At 48.3% G+C, this 19,634-nt stretch overlaps 1 protein-coding gene across 6 annotated transcripts in view; it reads left to right on the top strand.

Annotated features, from left to right (window-relative positions):
* The first annotated feature begins 886 nt into the window (after positions 1-886).
* The window catches only part of LOC130708056 (uncharacterized), a 30,846-nt gene continuing 12,098 nt past the window's right edge, over positions 887-19,634 (top strand). For 2 of the 6 annotated variants that reach the window (XR_009008062.1, XR_009008063.1), the window contains exons 1-3: positions 887-982; positions 1,561-1,947; positions 2,344-2,426. Coding sequence is in view for 3 of the 6 variants with exons in the window: in XM_057544855.1 (XP_057400838.1) it covers positions 1,511-1,893; positions 2,344-2,426; positions 18,152-18,174 (489 nt within the window). In the remaining 3 variants the exon portion in view is untranslated. Of the gene's footprint in view, positions 983-1,499; positions 1,948-2,343; positions 2,427-18,151; positions 18,319-19,634 lie in introns of those variants that run through there. The other 4 variants (XM_057544854.1, XM_057544853.1, XR_009008064.1 and 1 more) reach the window with 3 other exon arrangements.

Genomic DNA, 19,634 nt, shown 5'->3' with positions numbered 1-19,634 from the left:
TGGACAAAAGGGGTCCTTTCCTTTTGGCTCTTTCCCTTTGGCTTCGATTTGAAAGTGCTCTCCTGATTGACCAGACAAAATGTGTGGCCTCAGCCTGTGCCCTTTTGAGCTCAGGCCACAGGAAATCTCTGAGCATCCTGTGCAGGGGGTGGGTCACCTGTCTCCAGCAGCACGTGCTGGGCCCTGGCTCTGGGGTTTGTCTTGGGATGCTTCCCCCAGCCTTTCTACGATCAACCAACTCATGGTGGGGGGGGGGGGTTCTCTAAATTTCCCGTTCTTCCCATCATATGTCCTTTGTGGTCCAGCATGCTCCCTTGAGGTTGAAGGGAATCACCATTTAACACAGGGTTCTGCCCAACACAGATGCTCAATTGTTGGGTGGATGGTTCTTATCCTGGGCAATGCCGCATTTCCTTTGCCCTCAAAACTTTAAAATTGGTTTGTGTTACATCTCCCTGGACCAGCCACTCCGTCACCAATCACTTTCTTTTTCTTTTTTTAAAAATTTTTATTGGAGTATAGTTGATGTACAATGATGTGTTAGCTTCAGGTGTATAGCAAAGTGAATCAGTCATGTGTATATATATATATATATATATATATATATATATATATATTTTCAAATTCTTTTCTCATCTAGGTTATTACAGAATATCGAGTAGAGTTCCCTGTGCTGTACAGCAGGTCCTTCCCAGTCCCTTTCTGAGGCACGACTCCACCTTCCTTGGCACAATGGCAGCAAAGTCCATCACGTCAGAGGGACCCTGTTGCTTACAATTTCATCAGCTTCCTAACCTGGCAGAGAGGAGTTGGCCTTTGTGGAAATCATCTTCAGCTAACATCTTTAATAATTTTAGGATGAGTCACTCTACTTGGCCTTTTTCTAGGAATCTCCCCACAAACTCGTTTTATGTGCTCAGAGTAGGCCAGAGACGACCTCCCCAAGAGGGGGACACATCCCCGAGGACGTCCCAAATACGAGGTGAGATTGATCTTTTCTCTCTTCAATTCAGAGCCTTTTAACATCTGGGTAGCCGGAGTCCCAGTGTAAAATGCTCCAGGGAGTGCTCCCTGGACCGCTCTCTTCTGCCAGCACCTCTGAGTCTGGGCCTTGGGTTTCATCCTTTCTCTCAGTGTGGTCCCCCGCCTGGCCCCTTGTCCTAGGGGATTGCAGCCCCCGCTCTTCAGCGATGATGCCTAAGGATGAAATATACACCAACACGTGTATTTCCTGAGACTAGACACTACCACTGCCCACTTTAAGATTAACAAGCTATTTGACTAAGGAGATTATTTTTTTCTTTTCTCCTCTCCACCCCATCCCCTTCCTTTCGGTTGCTTTTCACACCAAGACACTGAAATCACAGGGTACGGGCGGTATTTTTCTCTTTAGAAATCCTTTTTCAGGCAACTATGTCAAGAATGTTTTCATACTTTGGGTTGGATAGGGAGGGAGGGAAAAATAAAAAGGCTTAATCCCCCCCAGATGGGTATTTCTCTGAAAGCGGACATGCAAATGTTGGGCTTGTCAAACACTAAAATGTTTTCTTTCTTCTTGAGAATTATGGCATGCTGCCTGCGGAGCCTGGGAGATCTGACGAGTGAAGGAGGGAGCCTGGGCAGCGGAGGAAGCAGAGTGTGGGAAAGGGCAGGCGGCAGAGGCACGCGCCAGATAAGCGGGGGCGCTGAGGACAGCCGCCCTGCGCCATGTGCCTCAGGCCGTCCCTTCCGAGCCCCGCATGCTGGCGAGGTTGGAGGTTGCCTTCCAGGAACTGGAGGCGGGGATACGGGAAAAGCCAGCTGCCCCACACTCTTGCGCATGCGCACTGACATCTCACCCGTGCTCCCCTGGTGGGGGCGGGGCTCGCCCGAGTCACCTGGGAGCTCCAGCCAGTGAGTTGAAGCTCGCACCTGCCAACTTGAGTGTAACAGTTGAGATTCAGCGAGGTATTGTCATGCCTGGGGTAGCTGCTTGAGGCTTCTGTCAGGGAACCTCTCTAGATTCTCCTCCACCAAGAGACCTCGAGCTGGGAGGGGGACAGATTTAGCAGATGCTTCCTGCGGGCTACTAAATAATTGCAAAGCACCACATGAGGCCTTGCTGCCCCTAGGTGATGAGTTCACAGCTCTGTGGGAGAGAGAGACAAGAAAACATGCATGCGAAAGCAGGGCAGCCTGGGCTGAATGCAAAAAGAGAGGTACAAGTCTCCCCCACCACACGCCCAAATATGGTTAAAAATTTTATATCAGGTGATAAAATGGCTTAAAAATGGCTTTTACTGCATCTGTAGTTCTGAAGACGAGCTGGTCTAATTTTTTCGGTTTTGGTTTCTCACTCCCCAGGCCTTTGCCTCATGAAAGTATGGAAACAGGGCGGGAGGTGGCCTCCTCTTCATGCCAGGGCGCCGCGCTTGGGTTGGGCACAGGTAAGTCTGGCTGAGGCTGCAGGAAGAACTGTGGACTTGGCTGCTATCTGACTTACTTCTCTGGGTTCTGGTTTTGAGGATCAAATGAGGTCGTGGTTATGATTATATTTTGTATATTATAAATCAGTAAATAACTAAAGAGTAGTATTATTTCCTTGAGAGTTAACAGCCCTGAAAGTCCTAATGACGTCTTCAATTTATTCAGCATCTACTATGTTCCAGGCACTGTGTAGGGACTTAACACATGTTACAGCCAACTAGAATGTAAGCTTGATGAGGGGCAGGATTTGGCCTTGTTCCCCTGTAGTCCCAGGGCCTAGAAGAGTGGTGGTCACATAGTAATTCTTCAACAGATATTTTTTAGAGGTTGAAAAAGGAATTTCGAATCCTGACAGCCCCCTAGGACATTGGCCCTGCTCTACACACGAGGATATGGAGGCTTGGAAAGGTTGAGCGGCCTCTTCTAGGTCCCACTGCTAGCTAATTGCTGACTTGGGATTGGAGCTCAGTTCATCTGTCTGTGAGTTCAGGCACTTTCCACAAAGCCCAGGCCTGCCTGGGGCCCTCGGATCGTCTGTCTCCTGACTTTATTGGGCTTAGTTGTCCTTGTCAAAGCAGGTTGCTGTGCCAGGAAGAAGTGGGATTTCTAGGGACAGGCAGGCTCTCCCCTCCTGGTTCTGATGACCGGGCAGAAAGCCTCCCCAATTAACTTCATAAATGCCTCGAGCTCTTCTTTTGAGAAAGAGGTGGAACAGTATCCATGTTAGGCAGAAAAATGGTCCCGCAAAGATGTCTATGACCTAATCTTTGGAGCCTGTGAATATGTTATGCTACATGTCAAAGAGGAATTAAGGTTACAGATGGAAATAAGGTTGCTAACCAGCTGACCTTGAGACGTGCAGCTTGTCCTGACTCATCCAGGCACGGTGCGGGCCCTGTGAAATCACCGGGGTCCTTTAAATGTGGAAGAGGGCAGCAGGAGAGTCAGTGTCAGAAAGATGTGACGTGAGAAAGGCTTTCCTTGCTGTTGCTGGCTTTGAAGATGGAGGAGGGGGCCACAAGCTAAAGAATGCAGGCACCTTCTAGAAGCTGGAATAAAACAAGAAAAGAGATTCTCTCCTAGAGTTTCTAGAAAGGAAACAGCCTGGCCAACCCCTTGATTTTTAGCTTAGTGAGGCCCATTTTGGACTTCTGAGCTCTAGTGCTGTCAGATAATACATTTGTGGTATTTGTGGTGATTCATTACAGCAGCAACAGGGAACTAATACAGCGTCTTAGCAAGGAGCAGGCCTCCATCGGGTTTAGCTTGTGCCTTGGACTCCAGGGACAGACATGATAGAAGCAGACACAGCCCTCCAAAGCTTTCCAGAGAACCCCTCCGGGCCCTCTTACCACAGCCATGGGCAGCACCCAGGCACACAGGCTTTGAGCAGCTTCATGGAGGTGCTCCAGCTGCACCTCACCCTGGGCTGCCCCACGTACGTCTCACTTCCTGTCCTGGGACTTCTGCTACATGGCCGGGACCTAACCGATGTGCATCCTGGAATTGCATGGGGCCACCCTTGACCGATAAGGGACAAGAACCCACGGGTAAACGTGTCCACATTTTGACTCTCAGGTGAGCAGTTCTAGGACGCTTTTCACAAAGCTCTTTAGGAGTTGAGCACTCGGTTCCCAGATGGAAGCCACCTCAGTCACGCATCCTTGTATCGGCTCTCCCCTCTTCCCTGTTTCCCTTGAAACTGGACCTCACTCCTGCTTCTCAACCCCGCCCTGGGATCATTACCCATAGGAATACCTGTATGGGAACCTTTGTTTCCAGGCCTGCCTTTAGAGGAAATAAGACAATATGCCTGAACAGATGCCCTGCCCTGTCTCCCAGAGCCGTGGGGCGCTCGTGCAGGTGTGGGGTAGCGGGCGGCAGCGAGCCCTGGGACGTGCACAGAGCCTCACAGCGGTAGACAAGCCTGTCTTGGGGTCTCAGCTGAGGATGCTTCCCAGTCTAGTTAGAGACGGGTGAAGTCTGGACGGGGTGTTGCCAGGCTCTTTGGGGACATCAAGGGCCCTGCTCATTTAGTCACCCGAGTCCCCTGATTCTGGTGGGCTTCCCTTAGAGCATACCCACTGTGCCTATCACTCAGAACAGATGGTTTTCTGGTGAACTTAATTACATCATTAGCAACTGGGCTACAAAAATGAGTGATGTGAGAGGGGCTGGGAAGCTGGGAGTCTCCCGGCCCCGTGGCTGGGCAGCTGTTCCTGGGGCTGGCTGAGTACGCCTTTGCAGTGGGCTCCTTCCCATCCCCCATCCCAGGCTGCCCCTGTCATGCCGATAGGCTGAGCTGCCCTCTCTGATCCCGAGGCTTTCCCACCAGCTATGCCCAGAACAGATGGAAATGAATCTCTTGTGCGTCTCCAGCTGATGCGGATTTCACAGCGGGCGGAAGAAAGCGAGGGGGAGTAGATAAGCCACCCCTTCCCACGGCCACTTGGGAGGTCACACTGGTTGTTCAGCTGTCCACCCTCACTTCTTGTGAAAGGGGTGGGGCTTGTCACTGGGGGGATTCATTTCAGTGGAGGTGAGCCTAGAAGCTACGAATACAAAATACCCCTGTTCCTTATGGGTTTAAACCTGAGCTCCAAGGAGCCATAGGGACTGGGGACCCCTTACCATCACTGCTTCAGCAAGAGCAGAGTTTCTTTCCAGCTTCATCGGATAGCACAGCTGCATAAAAGGCTAGACTAGTCCCTAGTTTCCAAAGGTTCCCTCTCCCTCCCCCCATTTCCTGTCTTGTAGCCTCTGCTTTCTGCTGTCATCCCAATATTCTTTCTGCACAAACTCATCCACCTCATCTTCCAGACCTGGCTCAGATGCCACTTTCCCGAAGCAGCTATCCTCTTCTGTCTCCCCTCCCCCCAGTTTTAGCAGTAATTCAGCCCTCTTTCCTCTGAAGTCTCCAAGGGCTCCATCTGCATAGCTCAAATTACACCAATCACTTTCCGCCTGCGACGTGTAATTACTTCTGTACTCGGTTCATTTCTCCCACCGGACTGGGTTCTCTTCAGAGCAGGGAATGGCTCTGTCTTGGCTCTATAGTCTCCATGGGAGATGCTGGGTAAAATGTCTTTTGTACTTTGGTTGGTTTTGTTTTTATTTTTAATGAGTGCACGTGAAAAATGCATATCAAAAACTGCTTTTCCCAAAGACCCTGTCTTAGTCTGATCTGGCTGCTATAACAAAATACCATAGACCCGGTTGGCTTAAATGATAAATGTTTATTTCTCACAGTTCTGAAGGCTGAGAAGTCCAAGGTCAAAGTGCCAGCTGATTCGTGTCTGGTGAGAACCCTCTTCCTGGTTTACAGGCTGCCGCGTTCTTGCTCTATCTTCGCGTGGTGGAGAGAGAGAGGGCTCTGGTCTCTTCCTCGAATAAGGACACAAATCCTCTCATGGGTGTCCTATTCTCATGACCTCATCTAAACCTAATCACCTCCAAAGGCCCCACTTCCAAATACCATCATATTGGAGATTACAGCATCAACATATGAGCGCTGGGGGACACAAACATTTCGTCCGTAGCTTATCTTGCAATAACAACCTCTGAATTCAATATTGGGAATTCTGTTCAAAACGATCCTCTTTTGAGTACCTGCTGTGACAGGCACTGGGCTGAGTTGGAGGGAGGTATTCAATGTTGGGCGAGACCCAATCGCTGCTCTCTGGGAGCTCACAGTCTGGTGGAGTTGCTGCTGCACGGTCCGACAGCTACACATTGTCATCCGTGCTAGGACGGCTGGGGCAGGGAGGTGGAGATGGGGCTCAGCACATGCATGCCAGGGGCCACGGGAGGGAGAAAAGGCATCCTGGTGGGGGCATGCTACTGATGGCTGTCTCTGGTGGGCTCTATCACCAACTCTGGCCAGGCCCTAATGGACTTTGAAAATACAGTCCTGGGTACACGCCAAGTGAGAGTTAAGAAGCCTCTTCCTTACTCACGTTTTTCAAGGCTTTACCAGTCCCCACATAACTGATGTTTTGTAATACTTTTGGATGATGGAGATGGATATAGAGTTGTGCTGTCCAACATGGTAGCTACCAGACACAGATGGCTATTTCAATGTGCTTAATTAAATGCAATAAAATGTAAAACAGTTTTTCATTTGCATTATCCACATTTCAAGTGCTCGGTAGCCACATGTGGCTAGCACAGAATAGAACTGTTCTGTCATCAGCGTTATTGGATGTTTTATTGAATAGCCCTGGTACAGAAAGTTGCTTTTCAGCCACTTGCTCTTAGTGTTTTATTTTTTTAATGGGAGAAAATCAAATTTAATTTTGTTTGTAAGGGGCCTGGGGGCATAAGAAAAGTGAGACCCAAGGACAAGTTAGGCAGTTGAGGCTTGTATGCCATCTGAGAGAAGGAAAAGGGGGTAGGGCTTTGGGACTTCAAAGGGTTAATGTTTTATTTTTAAAGGTTAGCTACTTTTTGTCTTCTCCTTCTACCTTTCTTCTTAAATGACCTCTCCCTTTGGTCTCTTCCCATAATTTTCTGAGGACTCAAGTTGCTACTACTGATATTGACCCTGTAGGTCTAGTCTCACTTCCTCTGTTATTCATTCCACTGGAGCAAAGAGCTTTGCTGTTCTGTGCTTAGTTTTCCATGGGCTGCTAATCCTGTCTCTCTCTTTTTTTTTTTTAATAAATTTATTTATTTTATTTATTTATTTTTGGCTGTGTTGGGTCTTCGTTGCTGTGCACGGGCCTTCTCTAGTTGCGGTGAGCGGGGGCTAGTCTCCGTTGCGGTGCACGAGCTTCTCATTGCGGTGGCTTCTCTTGTTGCGGAGCACAGGCTCTAGGCACGCGGGCTTCAGTAGTTGTGGCACGTGGGTTCAGTAATTGTGGCTCGCGGGCTCTAGAGCGCAGGCTCAGTAGTTGTGGTGCACGGGCTTAGTTGCTCCGCGGCATGTGGGATCTTCCCGGACCAGGGCTCAAACCCGTGTCCCCTGCATTGGCAGGCAGATTCTTAACCACTGTGCCACCAAGGAAGCCCTAATCCTGTCTCTCTTGATCCTCAACCTACTGTAAGAACCAATGGAAAGGGCTTTAAGCCAGCCAGAAGAAAAAGTAGCCAAGAGGCCAAAGTGATAAGGATCTTTTGGTACCTGGGGAGAAGTTGCCCTTCCTCAGGATGGATCTCACTGACCTGGGACCTACCCTCACAGGGGGCAGAGGGATTTGCAAAGGGAGCCAGGTTGTCTGGGAGCCAGCTTTCCTTAAGTTCAGCTAGAATGCCTTAAAACACAGCACTTATCCGATAGGTAGAGAGAACATCAAGACAAGCTTCATCTGAGCTATAAATGTATAATTATGATAATATGTAATTTAAATCGTACTGTTCCTTCAGACAAGTAAATTCCCGTTCACAGTTACTATGATGTTTATACTTTTGATATCCCAAGAGTGAAAGGGGGCATCACTGGTGGGACAGCCAATGCAACCTCCAGAGTGTTTTGCAGTCTGCTCGGAGCCCATGCATAGGTAACACATCTACGGCAGCATGCAGAGATTGTCACTCATTTCGGGGTATCAGTGACAAGATTTCCAGGGCAGTCACTACATACACAAGCCCTTATGCCAAGGGACAGAGTTGGCCAACCAAAGAGGAAGACCTCAGTGGGTGACATCATATACTCATTCCTTTTCTTGAACTTTACTGGTTTGTGTACCCCGTAATTGTGTCAGTAGTGGGCAGAGAGAGAGAGAGAGATGATAGAACCAGAGTCTTGTGCGCCAGGCGTAAAACCAGTTACCCAGAACTTTGTAAAGTGATTCATTCTGCTGAAATAAAAACCTGTTTTATGTGGATGTGATACCGGTACCAACAAGCTTCCTTCTTCTCTTCCCACTGTACTTTAAATTCAGATATTGGCTTAATAAGCATCCACTGAATACCTCCTGCGCGCTGGGTCCTGGGCTTAGAGCTGAGATGGATGTGGAGCTCATCAGCGGGGGTGGTGAGTCAGGGAGCTCATGGTCCACGATGGAGGCGCCGCTTGGGTCAGTATACAAAGCAGACTGTGATCAGCTCTCTAAGCGGAGCCCCACAGACAAGAGCCCCTGGGCAAGGACACAGACTCACTGAAGAGCCATCAGAGATGGCAAAGTGCTTTAGAGCTTCGCTCTCCAGTGGGTTGGTACGATTTTCTCCCAGTGTCCTTACTAGGGGCTCCATATGGCTTTGAGCGGCCTCAGTAGCTGGTGTTTGACAGGCAGGGGTGGGGAGGCCCACTCCCACTCTCCTAGTGTCCCAAGATGCTCTATTCCTTTGGCGGGGTCAGGAGATAGAAGCCATTTCTAATGGCCTCAGTGAATGTCATCCCTGAAGAAGGCTCCAAAAGAGGGTTTAGTCCAATTCCCCTCATTTGGAGAAGCTGAGGCCCAAAGAAGGGAAGGAGCTCCCTTTGGGGCCCTGTGAAGTAAAGCAGTGACTCAACCCATCTTGGAGCGCTCAGGGTTTGCATTATTGCTCTGAAGGTATCTGAAGAAGAACACGAAGGGAGAGGAGTGCCCCGCTGCCTACAACACACAGAGATATCTGTCAAGGGAAAGAAGGAAAAGACCAACAGTGAACAAGCCGTACATTCTTGCCTGAGCCATTTTCCCACGTCAGGACAGACTGTGCTGAAAAATTTAGGTTTCTCCTTTCATGTTGCCTTTCCCTGCACTCTGGACAGAATGCCTTTCTTTTCCTCCTTTTCTTTGGCCGGATCCTGACCAAGCCTGTAGAAAAAGAATCTTTTAAGAACATATCTATCTATCTATCGATATACATTCAGGCCCTGACAGTGACACGAAATTGTAGTGCCTCTTAATTACCCAGGAAGTGACAAGGTCAAGAGGTGTCTGAAAGCTGCCTTGTGGTTCTGGCATTGATTTCTAACCATTGTCACCGCTTCACAAGCTAAAGTGGGGGCCACAGAGCCTGGGTTTCTCCACTGTTTGGATTTCTTCCTTTCTCCCTCCCTCCCTCCTTTTTTTTAAATTTGAAAAGAAACTTCTGGCATTTGGGGTATTGATTGGAAATTTATAAAAGCAGGATGTGTTTCAGGTTGGCTGACCAGTCATAATTGCTGCTTGGGCTCCAGGGGAGGAGGTCAAGTTCTTGTAAAGACACCCTCCCCCCACTCCATGACCCCGCTCTCTGGCTACTCTCTCCCACTTTCTTCCTATTACTTTTGGACTTTCCAGGAGAAAATGACAAAAAAGATTTTTAATGCCCTTGAGTAGTCACTGGCTCTATTTATAATGCATACATAAGTTGTGTCCTTAGTTCTTGACACAGAGTTATGAGGGAGATGTGTTTTGTTTTGTTTTTTTAATATATTTATTTATTTATTTAGTTTTGGCTGCGTTGGGTCTTCGTTGCTGTGCGTGGGCTTTCTCTAGTTGCGGCGAGCGGGGGCTACTCTGTTGCGGTGCGTGCGCTCTAGGTGCTTGGACTTCCGTAGTTGTGGCATATGGGCTCAGTAGTTGTGGCTCGTGGGCTCTAGAGCGCAGGCTCAGTAGTTGTGGCACACGAGCTTAGTTGCTCCACGGCATGTGGGATCTTCCCGGACCAGGGCTCGAACCCATGTCCCCTGCATTGGCAGGCGGATTCTTAAACACTGCACCACCAGGGAAGCCCCTGATGTGGTATTTTTTTAAAGGGGAGGAGCCAACCATTGAACCATGGTCACTGAGAAATTATATTAGACTACAAAAACAGAACTAAAGGTGTTCCTGGAAACATCAGCCTAAAGTTTTAGAAATTCCTGTGAAGTGTCATTGAGTTGTATTTTGAGACAGGGAAACCACAGCCTTCTTTAGAGAAATGAGTGCACAGAGGCTTACCTGAGTATTTTGTTCTTCAATAAAAACTATGGAATGTGATTACACTGCCAGAGTAGAGAAATGGTTAATTCTTAGTCTGATAATAGAGTTTTTCAAAATTTTACCAAGTCCTAGCGGATGTTAGAAATTCCATGGAGAAGAAAAGTCAGAGCCTGCAACGTGCAGGTCGCCAATCTTCATCTTCCATGTCAGAGAGGACCTGTCTGTGCAAATACAACTCTGAAACTTCTAGAGCTCTCAGGAAGGAGTCAGAGGCACAGTATTTTCCTCTTGATTGTACAAATGACACCTTGGAAAGTTAGGGCCTTAAATCTAATGGTGTTAAACATGGAAAGATTCTATAATAAGAGAAACTTTACCTCTCTTCAGAGAAATCTTGCGTTTTCTTCCCAAACCTTCCTGCTTTTCATCAAGGATTGAAACATACCTAAAGGGACTTCCCTGGTGGCACAGTGGTTAAGAATCCGCCTGCCTATCCCGGGGACACGGGTTCGAGCCCTGGTCTGGGAAGATCCCACATGCCGCAGAGCAACCAAGCCTGTGCACCACAACTACTGAGCCCACGTGCTGCAACTACTGAAGCCTGCGCATCTAGAGCCCGTGCTCTGCAACAAGAGAAGCCACCGCAATGAGAAACCCGTGCACTGCAATGAAGAATAACCCCTGCTCGCCACAACTAGAGAAAGCCCGTGCGCAGCAACGAAGACCCAATGCAGCCAAAAAAAAAAAAAAAAAAAAAGAAACATACCTAAAACGTTTCAAGGGATAAGGGACAGAGTGAGGAGTTGGGGGTTTGGTGTCAAGGCAGAGTTTTAGTCTCACTCTACCCCAGATCTTGAGCAAGCCACTCTCCCTCTCTAGACCTTGGTTTCCTCATCTGAAAAAATGAGCAGTTGACCTCACTGACCTCCCATTCATCTGGGACCCAGAGAAAAGAAACAAGAAATACATTGACATCTACTTCTGAATGCTAGTAAAATTTCATTGGGCTTCAGGTTAGGGACAAATTAAAATATATCTGGCCTTTTGTCATCTGTAAATATTGACTGCACAGGACTTAAAATCCAGCCTGAATTAAATATTCCCAATGCCTCTCCCCGAGATCAGAAATAGATTGTGGCTAGACAGACAAGACATATAAGCTGTTGAATAAACGTGAAACAAGTAAATATATGAGCATGATGCAGACACCCAGGTGTGAGGATGTCTCATAACTCTAAAAAATGTTGCTGTCTGTCCGCTCAACAATTCATATACCTTCCATCCATGCCCCCATCCATGCATCCTCCCACCCATCCACCCATGGGTGGCATATTGGCATCACCAATATGCCATTTTGTTCCTCCATACACTACATGACAGGTGGGTGTCATAACAAGGAGGTTTAGAAATGTGCAGGGTTGGGGGGCCCAGTTGAAGGGGGAGATCCTTTCTAGCTGGAGTCTTTAGAGAAGGCTTCAGGGAGGCTGGCATTTGAGCTGAGTTTTGAAGGATGGGTAGCGTGTGAAGAAGAAGGGGTGACGTGGGGAAGACAGAATGAGCAAGGGCACAGGAGGAGAGTCCTGTATTTGTGGGGCACGTTGAATAGTCAAGAAAGAAGGTCAAATAAGAAGACTGAAGAAACATTAACTCCGGGGATCAAAGCAAATAAGGAGAGTAGCCAGCAGTGTTTTGGAGGACCTTGGAACCAGCTATTTTTACAGTAGAGAGAGCGCTGATGAGAAGGAAGTGGAGGAGGCGGGAGGGCTGGGGAGCCAGGAGACAATGGCTAGCACATTTTGTTATGGGAAAGGGTGTGCAAATAAAATATGAAAAAGCAAGAGGAAACCCTGAATACCGAATGAAATTTTACAAGTGCCTTACATTCAGTCTCCAAGAGTTCTCCAAGTAACTCTTTAGAAAACTTTGAAAGGTCAAAGAGACTGGGTTGGTAAGAGATTCATTAAGGAGTGGGAGGTAGGAGGGTGTGAAAGGAATTTCACTGCTTTTTTGTGTGTGTGAGACAAGAGCCTTTCCACCTTCTTGCACCTGGCCCTCTTATGCTATGTTTTCTGGAATTGCAGACATGGAAGCTTGGGTGGGTGGAGTTCACTGCTGTGCCCTGAGCCAGATGGTTTTCCAGCCTGGGAAGCACTGTCTGGACTGACGGCAGGAAGAGGAGCAGAGACCTGGGCTGGAATCCTGTCTTTGCTCCTCACGAGATGCATGACACAGGAGAGCTGCACAAACTCTTTAAAATGGTATCATTAAAATGTTTCCAGTAAGGATCAGTTTCAATGACATATGAAAAAAGAAACTAGCCCCAAACATTAAGTCCTCCAAACACGCGGGCTCTTTCACAGGTCATCTCATTTTATCCCTGAGATAGCCCACTGAGGTAGGAATTATTTCCCTTTTCGCAAATAAGATCCTTGAGGCCAGAGAGTTTGAATAATGTTCCCATGATCACACACAGAACTAGGCTCCAAACTCAACACACTGGAGGACCAGTTAGTCATTTAATGATTTTTGTGCTTCAGTTACTGTAAAACTCTTGGCATTAGGGATTCCTGATGGCTTTGGGCTATTAAATAATTAGCATATATCTCTGTAATAGCAATATATTATAATTATATTAAGTAGAAGAGGAATGGAAAGTTGTGGGTGAAGGGAGCATTGGAGGAAAATATGAGAGAGTGGAGAAAACTGGGAGGCAAAGTAACTTTGCAAGTTCCTTAAATGAATTCTTCAAAAATGAAGAAGGTTGGGGGGAAGATGAGCCAAGCTGCGGGGATGAGTAAGCCAGGCAGCCTCATTCCCCCCCACCCCCGACCCACCCCGCTACCCCGGCTGCCCAGACCATGCTCCGGCCTCTGGCGGGGGCACCTAGTAACCACAGTGCACAGCAAAGCAAATACTGCCTTGTTGATTTTGCTAAAAAAGAAAATAAGAGAAACAGAGTTTACTCCCCGAGGCCCCTGTGCTGAGCCAGCTGTTTTGTAGCCCCCCACGCTGGGCTGTGGTCCTCCGCTTCTAAGGTACCTTGAGTGTTCAAGTGAAGGGAAATCCAGGCTTTTTAGCTTCAGCGCCTTTTTCCTTTCTTATAAACAGTGAAATGCTCACATCTGAAGTCTTCTGTTTTGACCAGTACATATCAAGGCCTAGAACATTCCTATCACCCCGGAAAGTTTGCTTGGGGTTCTTCTCAGTCAGTCCCTGCTTCCCCCCCGGCAACCGCGATCTGATTTCTATCACCATTGGTTAGTTTTGACTCTTCTAGAATTTCATAGAAATGCAATCGTACTGGATGTTCTGCTCATGTTTTCTTCTTTCACACCGCATATTTTTGAGATTCATCCTTGTTGTTGCCTCTCTCGGTAGCTCATTCATTCTTATCAATAAGTAGTATTCCATTGTATGGACACAGTGCAACTTAGTTATCTAGTCTCTTGTGACCGGCATCTGGGTTGTTTCCAATTTGGGCCTATAATGAAAAAACCTGCTACAAACATTCTTTTGAGACTGTAGATGTATGTTTCCATTTCTCTTAGGTGAATACCTTTCAGTGGAATTGCTGGGTCAGGGTGTAGTTACAATGGTGTGCTGGGGTGGGTTGGTACTGGCTGGCAAGAGGCAATTATGCTCATCTCTTCCCAATTCAGCTCTCAGTGATGTCACTGGCGGCTTGAAACCAGCCATGGAGAGGGAATTGATACCACGGAAATCAACAAATACTACCAAGCAGGCTTGTTTTTCTTCTGGGGAGTCTGTTGTTAAACATTTACCAGTATACCACTGGGTAGATGTGTGTTTAACTTTTTAAGAAACTGTTAGTTTTTCAAAGTGGCTGTACCATTTAACATTCCTACCAGTGATGTATAAGAATTCCAATGGCTTCATGTCCTGTCCGACATCTGGTGCTGTCAGTTTTTAATTTCAGCCATTCTGATAGGTGTGTGGTGGTATCTCATTGTGGTTTTAATTTGCTTTTTTCTGGTAACTGATGATATTGAGGACTTCCCCATGTGCCTGTTGTGGTCCTTTGTATATCTTCTTTGGTAAAGTGTCTGTTTAGTCTTTGGCCATTTAAAAACATTGGCTTGTTTGTCTTTTTTATTATTGAGTGGCAATAATTCTTCTTATATTCTCCATAGAAGCTCTCTGTCAGATACATGTTTTGTGAATATTTTCTCCTTGTTTATAGTTTACCTGTTTATTTTCTCCATGGTATATATTTTTTGTGAGCTGATATTTTAAATTCTGATGACATACAGTTTATCCATTTTTAATGTATGGTTCATATTTTCTGTATCAGCTCTAAGATACTGTCATGCTCTCTCTGCCTGGAGTGGCCTTCCCCATTGCCTATCTGGAGAGCCATTCATTCTTCAAGGCTCAACATAAAGGTCACCCTTTAGGGAACCCTTTCTGGACTTCAGCTAGTGGTATCCTCACCCTTGGACCCCCACCTCTCTGATCATGCCATGATGTAACTGTCTCTTTATGGGTCTTCCCAACTTACCTGACTAGGAGCCCCAAGTCGGGTCTGGAGGGTTTCTAGATTTTATTTTCCATTGCATCTCCTCTTCCTCCTAGTCTCTTCTCTCATCTCCATCAGCGGCACCCTGCTAAGTGTCTGGCCTACAGTAGGTTCACAGTGAATGCTAGGTGGTTGAGTGAATTAACTTGAACAAACCCAGGACCTCATAAATCTCCATGGTCGACCTCTTATGTCCCTTGATTATGTTGTAAGGTTTGAGACTATATTGCTAATAGATCAGAGGATGGGGTAGTTTATTTCACGGAGCAAAAGTGAGTTTGAAAAATTTTACCAGGCTCTACCAAAGTCAGAGTTATTGAGGATCCTCAGTGAGGATCCAGTGTGATTCTGCTCAGAGAATGTTAAAGTTAGGCAGCTCTGTGTGCGTGTGTGTATGACAGGGAGGGAGAGGGAGAGGGTGTGTGCGGGATGTAATCTGAACTGCATCTAAACTTTGAGCCCGAGTTGACAAAAGCACTGGGCTGGTGGTTAGACAAACCTGGGGTCAAGCACATTTAGAGCTATGTGACATTAGGCAAGCGCTTTCACCGCTTTTAGTCTCAATTTCTTAGGTATAAACCAGGGGCAGTCATACTACCCATTGTCGTTGTAGTTAAAGGCAATGTACATAAGACAGATCTGCAAATAGTAAATTTTCCAGGATACCTGAACCTAGGGTCTGGGCAGCTCTCGTGGGGGATGCTTGGTGGTTTCCTTGCTCTGCGAGGTTTTCCATGAGTGAAGGTTCCATGACTTAACAGTTTCAGTGTGGTATCTGCCTGGGGAAGTTCCATACAGTTCTGGAGGTAGCAGAGTTGGAGAGGTCCCTGGGAGTCCACACAGAAGCCCAAGTGAGGTAGAGTACTAGGAGTGCTTGGCATGCCATCCACACAGATGTCCGCCCCTGAATCAGAGGGCTCCTTTTTTGAGGAATTTTCTTTTTTTAAAAAAAATTTATTTATTTATTTATTTTTGGCTATCGCGGCCTCTCTTGTTGCGGAGCACAGGCTCCAGACGCGCAGGCTCAGCAGTTGTGGCTCACGGGCCTGGGCCTAGTTGCTCCGCAGCATGTGGGATCTTCCCAGAGCAGGGCTCGAACCCGTGTCCCCTGCATTGGCAGGCAGATTCTGAACCACTGCGCCACCAGGGAAACCCTGAGGAATTTTCTAATTGTCTGTTCTTGCAGCACTCAATTGTGCCAGAGTAGGCTGTGATCAAGGCTTCCCTAGAAAACTGGAAAACTGGAAAAATTTGCCAGTTTTCCCCGTGGCAAACTAGTGGCTGCCAATACCCTTCTCCTCCCATCCTTCAGGGTCTTTTCAAGAATGTACGGAGACAGTGGGAGTCAGGCCTTTGGAAATGGTTCATAACTACATAGGCACGTGGTGCGTGCCTGCCAGGAGCGGCTCCCTTTCTTTTGTTCCTTCGTTCACTCGTTCATGTATTCATTCCACATCTATTCAGCATCTAGGTGAGCCACGCACTGGGATTAGAAACAGAACGAGAACAAAACCAAAGCCCTCTGCAGTTGTGTCCAGCCATCCAAGGGTTAAGCGGGCGGCTCTGGAGGCGGGAGGGCGCGCGGCGGGTGCCAAAGTCGGAACCTGTTCGGCTGCAGCTCCGGCGCTGCCTTGACTCGCGGCCAGGCCTGGCGCAGCCGCCGGCTGTGGAATGTGTGAGCGCCATGTGTCACCGCCCCAGACTGTGGGAAAACGCTGCTCCGCTCACCTCCCAGCAGCTGCCCCGCGCCCGCCGGCCGGCCCAGCCGGTAAACGGGAAGCGCCTGCCGCGCGGGCCCCGGGGGCACTTCCGAGAGCGCCTGCGGCACCCACCGCTCCGCCCGCCTCCGCGGCAGCCCGGCAGGGCCCTCTCCCTGCCCTTTGGATCCCGAACGATCTAACCGCTTTCCGTTTAGTTCGGTCGGCCCTGGTAGACCCAGCAGCCTTCTAAGCGCAGGGCCTGGGGATGAGGGCCGGGAGGGCTGTGGTTTGAGATACCACTGGTCCCCCTGAGCACCTTCCTGGTCCCCCGCTAGGGGCCCCGAGGTCATGCTCAGTGATCACAGCTCCGAGTAGGAGGCCCCGCTGTACCTGCTTCCCCCAAATCAGAAACAGATTCCTCCAGGGCCAGGCAGGGTATCGTCACCTCCCTGCAGGGTCCCACCCCCAGTGTCCGGTGCACCCACGATGACAGCCCAGCGCCTGGTGCGAGTGCGAGCCACGTGGTGCTCAGAAAGCCCCCAGGCCAAGGCCTTCCAAGTGCAGCCGCGCTGGGGGACTTATCCAAGGTCACCCTGCTGGGTGGCAGCAGAACCACTTCTAGAATCCAAGTCCAGTGCCCCTTCTGCCACAACCCCAGCACTCCCCTCCTGGGCATCGTGCCCTTCTCAGCAACTTAGTGCCCTGATTTGAGTCCCTGCCTTAATGAGAGAAATTGAGAGTGGGGCACAAGGGGATGGGGGTAAACCATGTGTGCTGAGGCTTTGCAGCTTTGCCCAAAGTCAGCCTTATGCTGCCAGAGGTCCTACTCCTGTCACTTCACCCTGTCTTCCTGGGGGTGTACCACCCACAAGCCTTGGGCCCTGGTTAGCGAAACCTCCACTGCATCCCAGTGCTCCACCAGCATCTTTCCGTTTTTGCACCTGGCTCCTGCTTGTCCTTCAATGTCTGGGCCTGAGGTCAGGGTACAGCTCGCCCCTCTCCTGAACTCCTGAAACACTTGATTCCTGTCCCTTCTTACGGCCACCTACAGTTCATGATCTACATGCCCTCTCTTTTCTTCCACAATTTCTTAAGGACAGGGTCTATGTTGCCTTTCTTTCTATATCCCCAACAAGCAATAGTTTGGAAGTTCTGCTTAGTGGTATCTGCTCTGTTTGTTGGCTGGATGAACTAGAACATGAATGCTTTTCCAATGCAATCTATCACTGGCTCACCATTTCACTTACCAGATGTGTGACCTGGGCAAGTTACTTAAGTCACCTCTTTAAGTCTCAGTTTTCTCACCTGTAAAATGGAGATAAGTTCAACTGGTCTTGGGTCTGAAGTGACTTGTGCAGTGGCTGGCACACAGCAGGTGCTCAGTTAAATATATATATATGTATATATATATATACATACATATATGAAACTGCTAAAATATTCAGTACATGAATGCTTATCAGCGTACGCATAGAATATGCAAATACTAAATGACAAGTATTTTCAGTAACTCTTTCAATACGGCACACCTATCTCTTTGTTAGCTAGCCTGATGGTTGGGGAAACTCCTTGTTATATCAGTGTGGGTCATCTTTTGTGTGTTTTCCCCTTCCCAGTGTCCTTCTGGGGGCTGTGGTGACAGAGCCAAGACTGGACATAGAGAAGCAGATGTCTGGGTGTGGGTAAGTGTGTGCTTCTAAAGGTGCCCCACAGCCATACCAGACAGACTCCTGTCTTCTCAGGACCACTTTTCCTCCTCCATCAGGGCATGACTTTTAACCAGCTAAGCATGTCTGGAGCATCTGCTGTGTGCAATGCTTTGTGCTGGGCTTATGGATGATACAGATCCTCATGTGCCTACCTGCAAAGACCTTCTCTCTTTATTGGAGGAGCAAAATGGGGACGCATGGGGGAAATTATTGAGTCAGCAAGATAGTGTCACTAATTTAGTGCTATCATGTGAGGGGCTGGTGACAAGTGACACAGGTTTCTAAGGAAGGAGAGAGCAGTGATGATGGTGGGTGTATTCATCTACTTGGGCTGCCATAACAGAATACCATAGACTAGGGAGCTTAAACAAGAAACATTTATTTTCTCATAGTTCTGGAGGCTGGCAAGTCCAAGATCAAGGTGCTGGCCAGTTTGGTTTTTGGTGAGGCTCTCTTCCTGGCTTACAGATGGCTACCTTCTCACATGTCCTCACATGGCCTGGGTGGGGCAGGGCTGGCGGTGGTGGGGAGTCTTGTCTTATAAGGACACTTATGCTATTGGATTAGGGCCCTACCTTTATAGCTGCATTTAACCTTAACTACTTCCTTAAAGGAAGTCTCCAAATACAGTTCACATGAGGGGAGTTAGGGTATCAACATATGAATCTAGTAGGGGGGCACGATTCAGTCCATAGCAGTGGGGAAAGGGTGTGACTCAGTCTAGAAAGAAACCTCCTTGGCTAGGTGGGTGGGGAGCCCGCCTGGTGAAGGGAACAGCTTGGGCAGAAGTGCAGAGACAGGTGCGAGCAGGCCGTGAGGAGCCTGGCAGGGCTGGTACCAAAAGTGTGTGCTGGGTGGGAAATAGGTTTGAGAAGCTGGGGGTATGGCCAGATTATGGAAGGTTTTGAATGCTGGGTGTTTGGAGGGTTTTTTAATGCTGAGTTTGTGCTTATTGTATCTGGAAATAGGAGCTGAAGAAGGTTTGGGAGTGGAGGAGGAAACACTGGTTAAATGGCAGGGCAACAATAAGGCTTTGAAAATGCTTCTCATAGGCACCAGATCTAGGAAACCTAATCCTAGTCTTCAGATGAGGGCGCTGAGGCTAAGAAAGGTCAAGTGACCAGATTAAGGCCAACAGCGGGTTAGTGGGACGCCAGGATCAGCTATGGCACTTGGCTGGCTCCACAGTGGACCCATCTTCCATTGTGTGCCTTGGCCCCTGGGTACCAGGTGGGGAGAGGGGCTCAAGGAAGGTCCATGTGGGAATTCCCTGGCGGTCCAGTGGTTAGGACTCCGAGCTTCCTCTGCTGTGGGCCCGGGTTTGATCCCTGGTCAGTAACTAAGATCCCAAGGCCAAAAAAAAAAAAAAAAAAAAAAAGGAAGGTCCACT

Source organism: Balaenoptera acutorostrata, chromosome 4, assembly GCF_949987535.1.
Source record: "Balaenoptera acutorostrata chromosome 4, mBalAcu1.1, whole genome shotgun sequence".
NCBI lineage: Eukaryota > Metazoa > Chordata > Mammalia > Artiodactyla > Balaenopteridae > Balaenoptera > Balaenoptera acutorostrata.
The sequence above is the reverse complement of the archived record's forward strand: the minus strand, read 5'-3'. Positions and strand labels throughout refer to the sequence as shown.